Source organism: Herpailurus yagouaroundi, unplaced genomic scaffold (assembly GCF_014898765.1).
Source record: "Herpailurus yagouaroundi ecotype Mexico unplaced genomic scaffold, PumYag 140, whole genome shotgun sequence".
In the NCBI taxonomy this organism is placed as follows: domain Eukaryota; kingdom Metazoa; phylum Chordata; class Mammalia; order Carnivora; family Felidae; genus Herpailurus; species Herpailurus yagouaroundi.
The window spans coordinates 26,856,382-26,873,166 of NW_024412395.1; the positions used below are offsets into that span (position 1 = coordinate 26,856,382).

Here is a 16,785-nt window from a genome sequence, read left to right on the forward strand (position 1 = left end):
TCTTAATTGTGTGACAAGTCCTAGTTGTTTTTAAGTGAGATTTTTAAATCCCCTAGAAATAGTTTAATTCACCTACCAGTGGAAAGAGGTAGACACATATTAAAAACTTCAAATCTAGAAAAGTATTTGTAAGATTTCTACCCTCATGAAAATGTACAAAGATAATGCTTAATATAAATAGCTACTTGAATAACTTGAAAAGAATTACTGGTTTATGATTAGAAAGATGTCAAATGACTCAAAACGGTAACTCGTGTGTGTGTGTGTGTGTGTGTGTGTGTGTTTTAAGCTTGTAAAAGCAGATATGCTTGAATAAGTATAGTTTAAAGAAAATTCTCACCGGAGAACTGAATTTCAAAGAAATAAACTAGCGAGCTTTATTTTCTCAGCACAGACTATCGCCTGAGGATGAATTAGTATCATTTGTAAGTTACAGAAATATACTTGGCCACCATGACACCTCCAAAATTACTTTGAAAACAAGAAATTCTAGGGAGGACAATACAATCACACTTTTTCCTGTAAAGTTCGCTACTGGGGTGTCAGCCATTGCTTTCCTCTTCAATTCACACAAAGAGGAGTGTTGCTGCAAAATTCAGGAAGTGGTACTTGAGAGACAGGTTTAGGTTGGTGAATTTTAGGAAACGCTTCATCCTACAACTAGTTGCACCAAAGCAATAATACCCTTTATTAAAAGTTACTACTGGGGTGCCTGGGTGGCTCAGTTGGTTAAGCCTCGAACTTCAGCTCAGGTCATGATCTCCCGGTTCATGGGTTTGAGCCCCCCATCAGGCTCTGTGCTGACAGCTCAGAGCCTGGAGCCTGCTTTGGATTCTGTGTCTCCCTCTCTCTCTGCCCCTTCCCCGCTCGCACGCTCTCTCTCTCTCTCTCTCTCAAAAAATAAATGAACATTAAAATTTTTTAAGGTACTATTAAAACTTGAATACTTTTTCCAAATTTGCCCTCAATGTAAGGTCAATGCACCTGATGTGCCTAGAATAACATGGGTATAGTCACATGAAAAAGTAAAGGTGATTTAATTACATGCCTGAATGTATTTGGGGGAATGTATAAAGAAGTTAAGAATGGGGCGCCTGGGTGGCGCAGTCGGTTAAGCGTCCGACTTCAGCCAGGTCACGATCTCGCGGTCCGTGAGTTCGAGCCCCGCATCGGGCTCTGGGCTGATGGCTCAGAGCCTGGAGCCTGTTTCCGATTCTGTGTCTCCCTCTCTCTCTGCCCCTCCCCCATTCATGCTCTGTCTCTCTCTGTCCCAAAAATAAATAAATGTTGAAAAAAAAAAAAGAAGTTAAGAATAATAATTCTAAGTCCTTCCGAAAATAATTAAATAAAATTTTACATTTGTTGATTTAGTGTTAGGTACATATCTCAATTATTTTGAATTTTTTGGTATAAGGAGCTAACACTTCAGAAACAATATGAGTTTAACAATCAATTTAGAGGGCCCCTTCAGTCAGAAGAAACATGTAAACTTCACTGATCCTGACATTATGATATGTCTTAAATTTAAATATCTCTAATGTCATATTGTGTATTACATCTGCCCCCCAGAGTTGTCAAATGACAGAAGACAAGAATCAACTTTGTATCTGCCACAGGTTTGCACGTAGCACTTAATTAATATTTTTTTCTTCAACCATGTACACATGTCTATGTTTAACACTCTAAAAAAATTTATTTAAGAACTAGGTTTTTTTTCTTTCAACTTTCTAATTAACTTCTTTAATTTTCTAATTCTTCATTACCAGAGAATAAGAGTGGAGACGGAGAGAGATCAAGGTTGCACTTAACAAGGTTAGGTTTGCTCCTAAAGGCCAGCCTCCTCCTGCACAATAACCAGAAATGGCCTCTGGAAATGATACTAAAGTAGACACCATGCTGAAGCTTTCCTCGCAGGTTAAGGAATCCATGGACTTATGGCAATCAGTTAGCCATAGTATTTTCACTACTGACATTTATTAGCTATGGAGAGTTATTTCATCTTTAAAATTCTTCCTTAAAGCCTTCTTTATTCAAAAATCAGACAAAATATTAACATCTCTTGGAAGGAGAAACTTGGCATACAAGTGTGCCAGTGCGGTGATCCATTCTAATTCTCAGGCAATCCGCACGAGAGAGAGACAGAGGTCTTACCTGAGGTCAGTATTCAGTTCCTGGTGCATCTTTCGTGCCCTGCAAGTTACATACCTCCGTTCTCAAGTTGAACTGTTCTGACATAGATTATCATCACCCAAAGTCAAACTTACCAGGTATCTGCAGGCATTGAGAATGTGCCTTCCTTTTAATTAAATACAAAACAAGGCTTTTCTGGTTCAGAGGGAGATGGCTAGTGGGGTGGTTAGAATCTTAAAAAAATTGCAGTTGCCAACCACAGGTTAGCCTGAAGCCATGGTTATTCCTAGTTTATGATATAATGACACTTCTATTTATGATACAATGTATCTACTTATGAATTATGACCAAACACTCTTTGATAATGGGCATGATTCTGAGGACTTAGAAAGATATCACATATTATAGGCTGTTCCTGTTTTTAGGAAAGGGTACTAAAGATTAATATTTATGGCTTTGTATGATTTTGGAAACAGCCTTGAACTATGAGCAATCATGTGCCAACCCTGAGAGAGAGGATGATTCAAAAGAAAGATTTTCATTGGAAGAGGACTCACATTTAATAAGCACTCATTATCTGTGCATTGATGTGCACCGAAATGTTTAATTCTACAAACAGTCCTATGGGGTATGGGCTTTTTGGGGTTTTGAAGAATGCGAAGCATCAAAAATTCAAACAACATATCATATGTTTCCCCAAATCATATAGCAGAATAAAATTCTCACCGAGTTCTTTCAGACTTCTTCATGGTATATGGCTTCTGTTATTTTATAACATGAATTTGAAGTATATGTTTATTTGAATCCATCTGTGAATTCTGGATTTGCCCTCACATGCTTCTCCCTAAAGTAAATGTAAGTAACTTAAAGAAATTTATCAGGCAGTTTACATGACTTGGATGATTCCTCAGCATCTACCTCAAGTTTTATAATTAAAAGGCATGTCCTGGGGCACCTGGGTGGTGCAGTCGGTTGAGCGTCCGACTTCAGCCAGGTCACGATCTCGCGGTCCGTGAGTTCGAGCCCCGCGTCAGGCTCTGGGCTGATGGCTCAGAGCCTGGAGCCTGTTTCCGATTCTGTGTCTCCCTCTCTCTCTGTCCCTCCCCCATTCATGCTCTGTCCCTCTCTGTCCCAAAAATAAATAAAAAACGTTGAAAAAAAATAAAAAAAATAAAAAAAAAATTAAAAAAAGCATGTCCTCAGAGATTTGTATTCAGTTGTAGGGTACAGTAACACATAAAATGTTATCTGATGATACTCATTCTTCCTATAAGCCAGGGCAGTCTCTAAACTCGGAAATGGTCATGATACAAAAAATTAAGAATTGAATAGAAACTCAATTGCTTTCTTCCAAATATGGCCCTAATGTATAAGAGACTACCATCTTTTTCTTACAGGATACATTATACATTCCAGAATAACTTTAAGGAGCAGAACAGCTGTGATAATTGCTGACCTTTTTAAAACGAAGGGGTACAGTTGTGCTTTAAGAGTTACAGATAAATAGAATGAGTAGTACTACCAATATATTGGCTGCTGAGAGAATCTGGTCTTTTCTTCCTCTGGGTGAACCCACATAACAAAGAAGACTTAATTTTGGAAAATGATTTAACATGTGGCTATAAATAACGTAAGAATAATAAATGCATGGATGATAAGGCCAGAAAAGTGTCCAGAGGTCACCAGGTCCAGGGTTCTGCACTGCACAGAACTCTTTCAATCATTGTATAACTTTATCTTATCTCTTTGCAGAAAAGGCATTTGGTTTTAAATGTCCTTGTTTTAGTAGCAACATTTCATGCAGATAAATGTAAATGTAACTCTCATAAACTATATTTTTAAAAAATGTGTCCTCAAAACCATGAATCAGGGCAAAACTATAAAGCCACATCCTTATCATAACATTAAAGTCTATTTCACATCACGTAGAAGCTGTTACTTCTCTAAGTAGCCTGGAGTTGTTTTTCAAGAAGTTCATTTACAACAGAGTTTCATGTAGTTTGAGAATATGGGGCCAGGTGGGTGAGGGATAGGCATTAGGAAGAAATTGTTTCCTATTTTACTATTTTAACACTGGACATGTAAGTTATACGTATTTTTACATAGACATTTCTTGCCACCCAACAGTGGCAACAATGAAGCACTACAGAAAGGTTTTGTGTGCAGTTAGAGAGGAGGTTATGTTCACAGCTTAGAGACTGGTGAGGCAGTTGGGATATGGTTAGAGAACTAAAACAGAGGTAGTATAAAGCATAGAGTAAATACAAAAATAAGTCATACGGGAATGAGGTTAGGGGCAAATGTGAGGGAAAGGGTGGAGAATTATGGAGTTGCTTGTTACTGGAAAGATTTTGCAGAAGTCTCACAATTTACCTAAGAGATTCTCTAATTCTCCATAAAGAAGAAGTTCTCCCCTTTCCCTTAGGTCATAATGTAAAAAAAAGTCAGAGGTATCTCAAAGTCTTCTCAAAACTCTCAATACTTCACAATAACGAGAAACCATATGCTGAAGGAGGAATATTAATAGAAAATGCTATGTTTCAGTGCTCACTGAATCAAATGAAGACGGGTGACACATCTTTAGTAAGCTGTATATGAATCTTAGCTCGTTAACCAGTCCTGTATTATGTATGTGGATTCCAATTCCTTATATGACATGTCAATAAACCAGATCTGAAAAGATGTCACTTCAATTTTAATGTATCCAATTGTATTTTTATTTTTATTTTTTAAAATTTTTTTTTCAACGTTTTTATTTATTTTTTGGGACAGAGAGAGACAGAGCATGAACGGGGGAGGGGCAGAGAGAGAGGGAGACACAGAATCGGAAACAGGCTCCAGGCTCCGAGCCATCAGCCCAGAGCCTGACGCGGGGCTCGAACTCACGGAGCGCGAGATCGTGACCTGGCTGAAGTCGGACGCTTAACCGACTGCGCCACCCAGGCGCCCCCCCCAATTGTATTTTTAGATGTTCTTCCACTTAGAAGTATTTGTGTTATTACCTGATTCTACAAGCTATGAAAGAGTGGGTGTGGTATTGATTTGAAGGGGAAACCACTGCTTTCCTATAACCTTTTCAAAGATTTTGTTCTGCTTATGTTGTAAGGAAAGCAAATTTCTCTTCCTTAGTAATACTCCAGTTCTCTCTGAACCATTGTTCACTTCCCCCTCCAGTACTTAAATATAACATAGCCACACAATGCGTGAACCACTATGCAATTGTGCAATTTCTCAAGTGTGTGTGAACGCAGAGAAAGAAAGAGAAAATATTCCTATGAAGTAGCCTTCGTGTAGAATGCTTCTTATAAGCAGATATGGGAACCACCATATACTTTTATAAGGATTCTTAAATGTAACTGAATTGCCCACCGATCCGATCATCAGTCCCTGTTGATCACAAAGTATCTAGTGTGCTGTGAAATGTCAGGCTACCATGGCAATTGTATTGTCACCAACGGGCAGCAACTCAGTTCGAGTACTGGCAACTGCACTTTGGATGACCACTACAACCAGGTAGAATGCTTACTGCTGAAAATAAGACAAGAACCAGACACAGCATGGGCCTCAAAAAAGGGGTGAATATTTGTGGAGTATGTACTTTTTACTAGTCATTATGCTAGGTACATTGCATACTATCTTGTTTAATCCATAAAACTAGCCTTTTAGATATTATTCAAAGAAAGTGAGAAACTTGTCCAAGACCACACAGATGATAAAAAGCCGTTGCAGAATTCAAACCAAGGTCAGTGTATTCTAATCCTTGTTCAGGTTTTTCATTTGTTCGATAATTCTGTCTTCATTCATTTAACCCGCTATGTGCCAGTATAAAATCTGTCCAGCTTTATAGGAAAATTCCCAGCTTAATGGGAGAACTTAAAAGGCATTCAAGCCATGGAAACACCATGTGGAATGTTGTATAAATAGAATGTCCTAAGTGCAAAGGAACACACAAGAGAGAGAACTGACTCTGTCTCGGGCAGTTCATAGTTCTTCTACCTGATGGTTAAACAAGCTTATTAAAGTTTTAATTCCGGCTCAAGCACCATGGCAGTGACCTTGAAAATGTAAATATTTCTGATTAAGCAACCCCCAACGTTTCTTAAACCTGAGTCATATGTTCCCTGTAAAGCTGAGGTTTGCTGTTAGATGTAGCCATTTTAGGCCACCGTCCACCTAATCGTCTGTCAAACTTAACTTATGACTGCTCCTTCTGTCCCCAATGTCAACTGGTCGCTTTTTTGGAGACTCTGATGCTGACCTGATTATTATGATGGCGAGAGATCTCAGTGAAATTGGAAATTTCCTCTCCTCTTCCTTCCTCTCCTCTCCCAATATCATCTTTATTGCTTGAACCAAGTAATTCACCAGGTCCTCAGGTAAATGATACCTACTAGCATCATACCAACTATGCAGAATGTGTCCACCTCGTGAATATGTAAATGCGCGTATAAGTATTTGTAGATGTATGTATATATATGTATTTAGATGTGAATTATATATAATCATTGGTGTGTGGTATCAGCTTCAGATGACTAAATACAAAGTATCCAAGTATCCCTAAGAGCTCTGTCCTGGACATACTACACAAATTTCACTCTCCTCTTTATTGAGCTGTTTTACTTATTTTTTCTGAGTTAGTTATATCCCACAGCCTCCAGCTGGTCCTATGTAGCATCACATTGTCTTACCATCATTGAGCAACAAGGGGGCTTTCTACCCTTTCGGCAGAAAGATTGGATCTGCTGTATGCCATGATGTTGCAACTGGCTTTTCTTTTTCTTTCTCTCTCCTTTTTTATTTTTGTAATTTCTCTCTCTCTCTCTCTTCCCCTTTGTCTCTTTCATTTGCAGTTGTTTAATCCATATTATGTTGGAACTCTTCTAAGAATAACTGCAATTTTGAAAGCTCTAACTGTGGGAGGCATTATTTATAGGCCTTTGTGGTTTTGGGAGGAAGAAGAAAAGTTTCCAAGCAGAGTTCTACTAGGAAGATTGCCCCCCACTCCACTGTTGCCAAATACCATCTTTTGCAGGATATTTTCCTATAATTCCTTATTAAAAGTTTCTTTTGCAACAGTGCACTTAAAAAAAAAGAAAAACCTGCCAGCTTCTGAACTAACTCTTTCTTACCCTACTCTGTAAAGTTTATATACCTCATAACAGGTGATAATGAATTGGGCTTTTAGAAGCACTTTGTATTAGGAATTGTGTTTGGCTTTAGTATCAGAGACTCATCTTCAAAGCCTTTGGTCCAATCTGGCTGATTTTCTTACGTTAAAGAAACCCAGAGACTGTACAGGACTGATTTGACTCCTTCACAGATTCAGAGAAACTTCTTCCAGCTGAGTGGAGTCAATTCTCAAGGTCATTTGATGGTACAACCATTCCATTTACATTTTGAGGAGCAGAAAGGTAAAAAGGCTAAAAAGCTAAGTCAGCTCCTGGCACATGACCTCTCCAGAAGTTCTATCACTTTGACTGAAGTCTCATTGGCCTGATGTGGTCACATGTTCACTCCAGCTGCCAAGGAGGTTGGGAAAGGAACTCTTTTAGTAGAGTATACAGCCATCCCCTCAACAATGGATTGTCTTGCCAAGAAGAAGAGAATAAATATTGGGTGGATGTATGCCTTACATATTATTCTTCTATATCGTCTTTTCCAACAGTGACCTCTTAAGGATCACCAGGAGCTCTGTAAGTTAGAGACAGAATATAGAAAGTAAAGGTACCTAAGTCAATTTGCATAAAGTATTTAAGTTGAATAAGTAATCACAGTTCAAAGTCCTGGTTACAATTATGGTAAGATGAATTCCCTAGATGCTAAGTAAGTCAATTCTTATTATGCCATCCATGCCCTTGAAGGAAAAGAGAAACAAAATGAAAGAAAGCAATCTAGGCGGTATGTAGTTTTAAACAACCTACTATATTTTTGAAAATATATGTGACTAGGTATTATGCCTTCAATTTTTAATGTTTGCATTTTTTAATTTTATAGCAAAAAAATCTCTTAGGGAGAAAAGATAACATAGAAGAAATTTTAAAAAATTATTTACCCTTCCACAAAATCAAGTGAACAATAAAATATTGGTAATTTAATCACATTTTGTGTCCTCATCTGTTCATTTCCAATTGCTGCTATAACAAGTTATCACAACTCAGTGGCTTCAGACAACACAAACATATTATCTTACACTCATGAAGGTCAGAAGTCTGAAATCTGTCTCGCTGGGAAAAATCGAGGTGTTGGCACACCTGTGCTTCTTCTGGGGACTCTCTTTCCTTGACTTTTACAGTTATTAGAGGCTATCTTCGCTCCTTAGCCCATGGCTTTTCATCAAATAATAGCCACTTATTTTTCTGTTTCCATTGATACATCATCCTTTTTCTCTGACTCTGATCCTCCTGCTTTTCTCTTAACCACCTTTGTGATTTTACTGGACCTACCCAGATAATTCTGAAATAACCTCCCCATCTCAGAGTCCCTAATTGAATCACATTGGCAAAGTCCCTTTTGTCATAGAAGGCAACATATTCACAGGTTTCAGAGATGAGGGCATGAACATCTTTGGAGAGCCGTTATTCACCCTACTGTGTCTTATAAAACAATAAAGAATTTATAAAACTGATTGAATAACTGATCTTAACAAGAAGACTATGTCAAAACTACGCTGTTGCTGCTTGGTATTACTATGATCTACATCACAGTCAAACTAAAAGAAAACTTCATGATAAGGACGTTGAATACACCTATTCTCTTTGGTTGCTGATTAAGACTTTATGTTGCTACATCTTACTCCAAAGTTCTCCTAAGAAAATTCCCTCATACACCTATAAAATCTCTTTTTTTTTCCTAACCTTCCTTTTATTTATTTATCTTTCAGAAAAGCAAGACTACAACACAAGAATTGAAACTATAAAGTCTCTTGTGCAAAAACTCCCTCCACCAAATCGTGACACCATGAAAATTCTCTTTGGACATCTAACTAAGTAAGTTGTAAGGGGTTCTGATTGGGTCATCGTATTCTCATTTCTTATATAGCAGTATTGAATTTCACATCTCTCAGACAAGATTTTCCAAATGTATCTATCTCAAATTTTCCCCTTAGCCAGTGTAAGTCTTCCTGAAGAAGTTGGAGAGTGTACTAAAGGTAGGAAGGAGAACCTATAAAAGGAACTTTTAAAATAATTTATTTTTCCTGGTCTTTTCAGCAAGTAGATACTTGCTCATCTATTGTCATAACCTTAACCACAGCCATAGGATGGACTGTCTTCATTGTCTAGTGTAATGGGAAGAGCATGAAATAATTCAGAACTGAGTGCAAAACAAAGCTTCATCATGTAGCAAGTGCTATGACCACGAATAAGTTACTTACACTGTCTGAAATTCAGTTTCCTCATTTGTAAAACATTGATTCATATTGGTAAGGTGCCATCCATGTAAAAAGTTAAGAGAAGAGTATTGAAGGCAAAAAAAAGAAAAAAAAAAAAAGCAAGTGTAAATACCCAGTGACCCACAGAGCTTGATGTATTTGAAAGGCAGGAAGCAAGCCAGAATAGTCAGAGCTTAATGAACTAGAAGGATGGTGGTAGGAGTTAAGGTCCTAGCCATTAGATCAACTGGTGTCAGATCACATAGGTTCTTGTGGGCCTCAGTGAGAGATTTGGATTGTATTCTAAATGCAATGAAAAACTGGGGCATCTGCGTGGCTCGGCCTATTGAGCGTCCAACTCTTGATTTCAGATCAGATCATGATCCCAGGGTCATGTGATCAAGCCCCATGTTGGGCTTCGTGCTGAGCATGGAGTCTGCTTAGGATTCTCTCTCTCTCTCCCTCTGCCCCTCCCCCCAGCTCATGCTCTCTCTCTCTCTCTCTCTCTCTCTCTCTTTCACCTCTCTCTCTAAAAAATTAATAATAATAAAATAAATAAATACAATAAAAAAAACATAAGGAGTGCTAAATTGAGGGAATATAAAAGATCACTCTGGCTGCCATGTGGAGAATTGATTTGTAAAATGGAAGCAAGGAGACCTGTACGGAGGCAACCATGGAGTCCAGGCAAGAGGTAATGATGGCTTATGTGGAGTCCTTAAAGAGATATATTGGTGATAGGTCAGGTTGGATCTGCTGCTGGTCAGAATACAGCTGGAAAAAGAAAGGAGAAAGCAAGTGTGCCTCCTAGGATTTGGGCTTAGGCACATGAAGAAATGGTAATACTACACAGATGGGTTGAATAAGAAGAGCAAACTAGAAAGCTCCATTTTGGACATGTTAAGTTGATATGGCTGGTACTCATTTGCTCTCTTTTAACACCTTCTTCAGATAAGACAGAGTGCAATACAAGTGATGAGGTTTTACCTTTTGCCATATACATATAGTAATGTTGATGCCTGATAGAGTGTCAAATAGATTGGACTGTTTTGCTTTTGTGAGATTAAATCTCCTTAATCATCCATTCCTTGGATTGAGTCATTCCTACAGATTATTCAACCAATCCATTACATGCTTTTTACTTGTAAATTTAATACATATAATTGCACACACACAAAATTTAAGCAACAATGATACATAGAGATTGAGAGGTAAAATTTGCCTACTGGTTACTCTTAGCCTGCTGAGCAGAAGTAACCAACATTTTTGTATATATGCTTCCAGACCTGTGTTTAAGCACGTGCAAACATGTGTATATGGTTGTTATTGTGTTAAAGTTAATCATTTTGCACATATTGTTATGCAATATTTTGCAACTCATGGACAGCCTTCCATTTCATTAAACAGACTTAAGTGATTCTCTCTAATGATGACATTGACATAGTATTCCATAGTATGGATAGTCCATAACTTGCTTAATCAGTTACTGCATTAGGGAACATGCTTTAATCTAACTCATCATATTAGTTTCTTTTCTATTTTACCCCAGAGGAGAACTTGTGTCAAAGTTCAGACTTTCCCTTATTGCCAGGACGTCCTCTCTTATCACCTCCACATAATGGCTCCAATGGGAAACCCATGTGGTTTAGTGAAAGGACCTTGGGTTTTACGGAAATAGAAAAAGCGAGAGAGTCAAATCCTCATTTTATACCTTACTCCTCTTATGATCTCACGCACATAAAATTGGATTAAATAATATTGGCCATACCTTGTGGTTATGAGAATTAAATAAGATAATGCATATAAAATGCCTGGCACAAGGTAAGCATTCCTCAAATGTAAATTCTTTTCCCGTAGGATCCAGGCACACCATGAAAAGGGTTTCAGGTTACAAGTAAATACTGGAGTGCTTATCCCAGTAACTTTAACTGGACAAAGTCATAAATCATACCCATACTGCTATGTAATACCTAGTCTTGGCGATCTTGAGACATATCCATTACTCAGTCTCAATTATTCCTTTTTTCCCCAACTGAACGAACAGCTATAAAATGAAGAAATGTAGAGTTAGCTAAATCCTCCTTTGAAAAAAAACAAAACAGATGAAAATCCTTCCAATTAAAAATCTCAGAAGGATGAGAATCCTCCACCTTTATGCCACACTATCCCAGGAATAACAATTAATGCCTGATCATGTTTCTTATACCTAAATTAATTTCCCAATTCTGTTAGAACTTTCACTCAGTTCAGCAGAGATAGAAATAGATGTTTTAAACTAAGATTTAAGATCATATTATTATATCACCTTCGCAACATTCACATATGATTTTTTTATTAAAAATGGAAAGAAAAGCGTTACTTGCTAGGTTGCCAACCTTTCTTGAATGGTGTGACCATATTCCACCCTGCACTGATTTTAAAACTGGGTTTAATTATGCACAAGTGTGTGCACATGATTATATCTTATTAATCATTTTTTGCTAAGTTCTTGATAAACAGCCAATTGTGGCATGTCATCAAAGCCTGAGAAGACTAAATAGGAAGATTGTTTAACAGGAATTTAAAAATATTCATGTTTGAAAGAATCATTAGATTGTTTTCCTTAGCCTTGATGCATTTGGTAGTTCTTCAGAAAATCTACCATCAACACTTGTGTGTAGTGTTTATTTCAAATTGTTGCAAATATATATATTTTGAAGTTTGTTTAGTGAGGGTCAGGGAATGTAATGAAGTGCCAAAAATTCCACTTGACCTACGTACTCTATAGCCAACAGAATAGAACTCCAATTTTGCACCGCACTGAATTAAACATTCCCTTGAAAGAGAAACTACAAACTGAGAAAGCTTAATACGGCACAATTGGACTACGGGGTTGGTCCCAGTCCTGTCCTCAAAAGCCAGAAGTTTTAAAGGGTTGTGAATGCATTAGGCAGAAGATTACACAACAGCTGCGTAGGCTGAATAGTCTCAGAGTCCAGAGTCCTCATTCTTGATCAAACTCAAGGTCAAGTTCTATGCTTCTGCTGTGATAACATAAGACCAGAAATTCAGAATAAGCTATCATCTCAAAATGCCATCAACCAGAAACCTTTATTAATAGGCACTTTCACAAATTGACATTACAGTAATAAGTACCGTAAGGTCCTGTAGTACCTTCTGAATCATCACATAAATGGCAAGTTCTATCTCTATAAAATATGTGTCAAATGCATTTTCCTTTAGCCTGCTTCTTTGGAAAGGCAGGGAGGCAAAGTGAAGATGAAGTTAATGAGGAAGGAGGACCTACAAAGATAAGGTTTAGTTGCTGATGGGTAGTAGAACCAGGCAAAGGAGCTATATAAGCCATAGAGAACCACTGAAACTTTATCTATGGGACAATTGCATGATGTGCTCAATATTTATGAAAGTAGTCAGACAACAGAGTGTAAGGCAAACAAGATCGAAGGAGAAAAGACCCAGGAGGCCACCTGGGAGTTGTGTTTGGATTAGAGTGATGAACATCAAATGGAAAGAAATGGCTTAAACCTTGAGACTTTTCAAAGCAAAATTCCACACAATTTTTATTTCTGTCATTTCTTTATCCCCATATCCAGTCAGCCATGGAGATAAGTCTGAGGTTTCAACGCCGGGTGATTGTGACAGTAATAATAATAATAATAAAAGGCAAAAGGAGACACTGGTTAGAAGGAAACAAACTTTTCTCTATTTTGCAAAGGTAGAGAAAGAGGAAGATGAGATCATTGGAAACTAATTAAACAGGATGAATCCCATTTTGTTGGGTGTATATTAGATCAAGCCCTTTATATGCTGCCAGTTAGGATGTACCAACCAGCATGATTGGAAAGTCATATATGTAATATATTTCCAGAATGAAAATCTTTCAATTCTTCATGTCTTTTGAGCCAGTCATATTAAGTAATGGGGGAGGCAGTTTATGCAGGCAAAATGGTTTATAGTCGTATTTGCACTGGTAGAAACTTGGAAGCACCCTAAGTGTTCAGTGATAGGGGAAGGTATATAGAACATGACACATCGTATCAGCTTAGTACAATGTAGTTCATGACTGATTGATTTTTTTTATTTGGAGATCTGTTATGTTTAAGTCAGGGATACAATATCTTATATACTCAAAGAGAGTGTAACCATAGATATATGGAAAATGTGTGCATCTGGAAAAGACTGCAAAAATTTTTGTTGAAATGTTAATATTTCATTCTTAGAGCCATTAAATTATGGGAGTTTTTTTTTTCGGCCATGTGTTGCTTTTTCTCTCCTAACAATGGTATAGAAGGCGACACTGAGGTTAAGAAAACAGGTGAAGTAGGGAACCAGGGTGGCTCAGTCAGTTAAGTGTCCGACTTTGGCTCAGGTCATGATCTCACGATTTGTGAGTTTGAGCCCCACATTGGGCTCTATGCTGACAGCTCAGAGCCTGGAGCCTGCTTTGGATTCTGTGTCTGCCCCCCCGCCTTTCTCTGTCCCTCCCCTGCTCGGATTCTGTCTCTCTCTCTCTCTCTCTCTCTCTCTCAAAAATAAATAAATAAACAATAAAAAAGAGTTTCATGCAGTAGCTATAACTTATTATGTACCTATCATTTATAACTTATTATTCTAGACAAATATTATACATAAATATATATATTATTTTTATAGTGAGAGAAATAGAAGATAATTTTTAATGAAATAAATATAGGAAGAACAGAAGCTGGGTTGCCAAATTTCCTGGCTTTCAGAAAATTCTTTATCTCAACACAAAATCTTTTTCCAGAACCTACATCCCTCCCTGGTCTGACTCAGCCACTTTCCCCTAGTCCCATTGAGGCTGATTTTACCTGTTTGACAAACCATACGATACCCGACCCGCCAGTCCCTTGTGAACTGTTCAGCCAAACTCTATTCTGTCCGTGACTCTCCATCAACCTCATCTGCGTCTTGCTCCGTGTTCTTAGGAACACATCAAAGTGGGCACTTGCTGAGATCATCTACTCTATCTTAACTCTGAGGCAGATATGATGAGGCTGGAGATAGACAGTTTTTCCCATGCTTCTTGTCCAGAGCCGCCCCTGTTACAGCAGTTTCCTCAAGATGGATCTCTTGCCTTGTAATCTTACTTAGCAGAATGATTCCCACAGTGAGAATTTTCTGCCAGACAGAACACCACACTGGTTTTATGGGTGCTGGTAAGTGAGATGTTTTGAAGCTGGTAGGGCCTTATCCTGTGCCTCAAACACCCTGTGTAAATAAACATTCCTAGAATCCTACCAACTATATATCTACCTGATATCTAGCACTGATCTTTTGAAGTTCTGGAATTCCTATTGCCATTACTACGAGTAAGGTGTTCTAGCTATTACTGAAGTCTTTTCCCACCTTGTTTTTATTTCCAGGATAAAAATAATACATGATGCTTAGAGAAAATAAATACAAAAGTATGTCTACCTACCAAGCTAAATTGAACTCGCCAGCCAGGTTAGCTTTGTGGCATGAATTTTGGAAGGCAAAACAATCTCAAATTTTTAAGTGGGGGAACATATGATAAAACACTTAATTCCTCTGTAGTATACATTGTTCAGAGAAACTCAAAATATCTTAGAAATGGGTGGCTTTTAGAGATGACTAATGAAATCATGTCATTCACTGAGTTTCAAAAATAGCTTTGGAGGAATATATTTGCTGCAGGCTTTAGATGCAAGTAAACATTTTTATAGGAGACTTGCACTTTGTAAAATAGGTTGAAAAGAAAACTAAAAAATCTTCCCTTTTGCATTGACTCTAAGAAAATCGCCCAGCTGTTCATAGAATTCCAAGGTGAAGGAATGATATGGCTGAATAGACAAATCTCATGGAAGCATGCCAGTTGAATGCCTCATTGAAAGGCGAAACTGTTGAGCTGTGGCTATTTTCTGAGAGTAAACTGATATTTAAAGCTTCTCTGTGGTCTTCATGGGTGTTAAATAAAATATTCTACAAAAGCATGTCAGAGGCAACTCAAATGATGATGGCCTAGAAATACAAGAGTTGTATGAGGATACAATGGTAAGGAAATAATTCATCCACCGTGACTTTAAAATGGCATTGTGAGCATTTCTGATATTTTGGTAGAAACAATGAGACTTGCCTAAAGAATGAACTTGAAAGCCCATGATCTCTTGCCCTTCTCTCTGGTCTTTAAGAGCAATGGCTGGTAAAGCTCTCTGCCTCCCGTCAGGCCTCTGAGTGCTCAGCTCTGGTGTGCTTTGGATCAGGCTATGTTTTTCTGTGCTGTCTCTGCCACTCCCCCCTTTTTCTGTACACTTTGGTTGCTCACCCAACCATAATACCTGATAGCCAATGACTTGCAGGCCATGGGTATTTTTACTGGAAAATGAGGAACCTGTACAAATTGTTATTTTCTTTTTTCTCTCTTTTTTCTTTCCTTTTTTTTTTTTTTTTCGTTTTCCTGAGGGACAAGGGCTGCAAGTCGTTTGAAATAAGCCAGAAGCCTAATAGCTCCTTTGCTTGTGTATTTGAAATGGCACCCTAATCACTTTGAAGAGCTAATGTACTTCCTATGGGCCCGAAATTTCTCAACTGGACTCCTGTGGCAGAATTTGGCCTGGTAGTTAAGAAAATTAATTACTCTGATCGTGAGGATGAAGCAATAGTTCCCAACTCCCTGTAGTAATCATTAAAATGTCATCTACTTAGGAGACATCTTGGCACAGGATTTATAAGGTTTGTGTGCTGGGGACTAAGGTTCAATGATCCTTCCAGTGGTGGATCCTTGTTTTGGAGGAAGGCTTTGGGAGATAAGGTTTTTAAGACAGGAGGGAAATTATTACTTTAGATCTTTTATTTTAACATTTGAATGGTGACATTACCCATTGAATAATAGGAAACAAAACAAAACGTAAAATGACTACTGTCCATCTACCACTGTCTTCCCTGTTGTCAGTGGTGGTCCACCCCATAGGGGTATTTTCTCATAAGAGGTAAATTTTGTAAGTTGCCCCATCCTTCTCCGCTATGAATCTTAGCCTTTTAACTAATGGAAAGAACCAGGGATTTGGAATCAGAAGACATAGGCTCAAGTCCCAACCTCACCCTTTAGAAGCTGTACAACATTAAAGAAAATCTTTTAATGTCTCTAACTCTCCCTTTTGGTCATATGTGAAATAGGTCAAATAAATTCACACTTATTAAAATGTTTATCAACTGTGAAATCCTGTCTATTCCTTTATGTCTTAAATGAGTGCCCTCTGTATCCTGGGCACTGGACTGGATCACAGGTTGGCAAAGTATGGCCC

General features: G+C 37.9%; 1 protein-coding gene across 4 annotated transcripts in view; it reads left to right on the forward strand.

Annotated features, from left to right (window-relative positions):
• Positions 1-16,785, forward strand: part of ARHGAP15 (Rho GTPase activating protein 15) — a 619,122-nt gene that overhangs the window by 547,098 nt on the left and 55,239 nt on the right. For all 4 annotated transcript variants that reach the window (XM_040474977.1, XM_040474975.1, XM_040474976.1 and 1 more), the window contains exon 13: positions 9,011-9,116. In XM_040474977.1, coding sequence (XP_040330911.1) covers positions 9,011-9,116 — 106 coding nt within the window. The remainder of the gene's footprint in view (positions 1-9,010; positions 9,117-16,785) is intronic.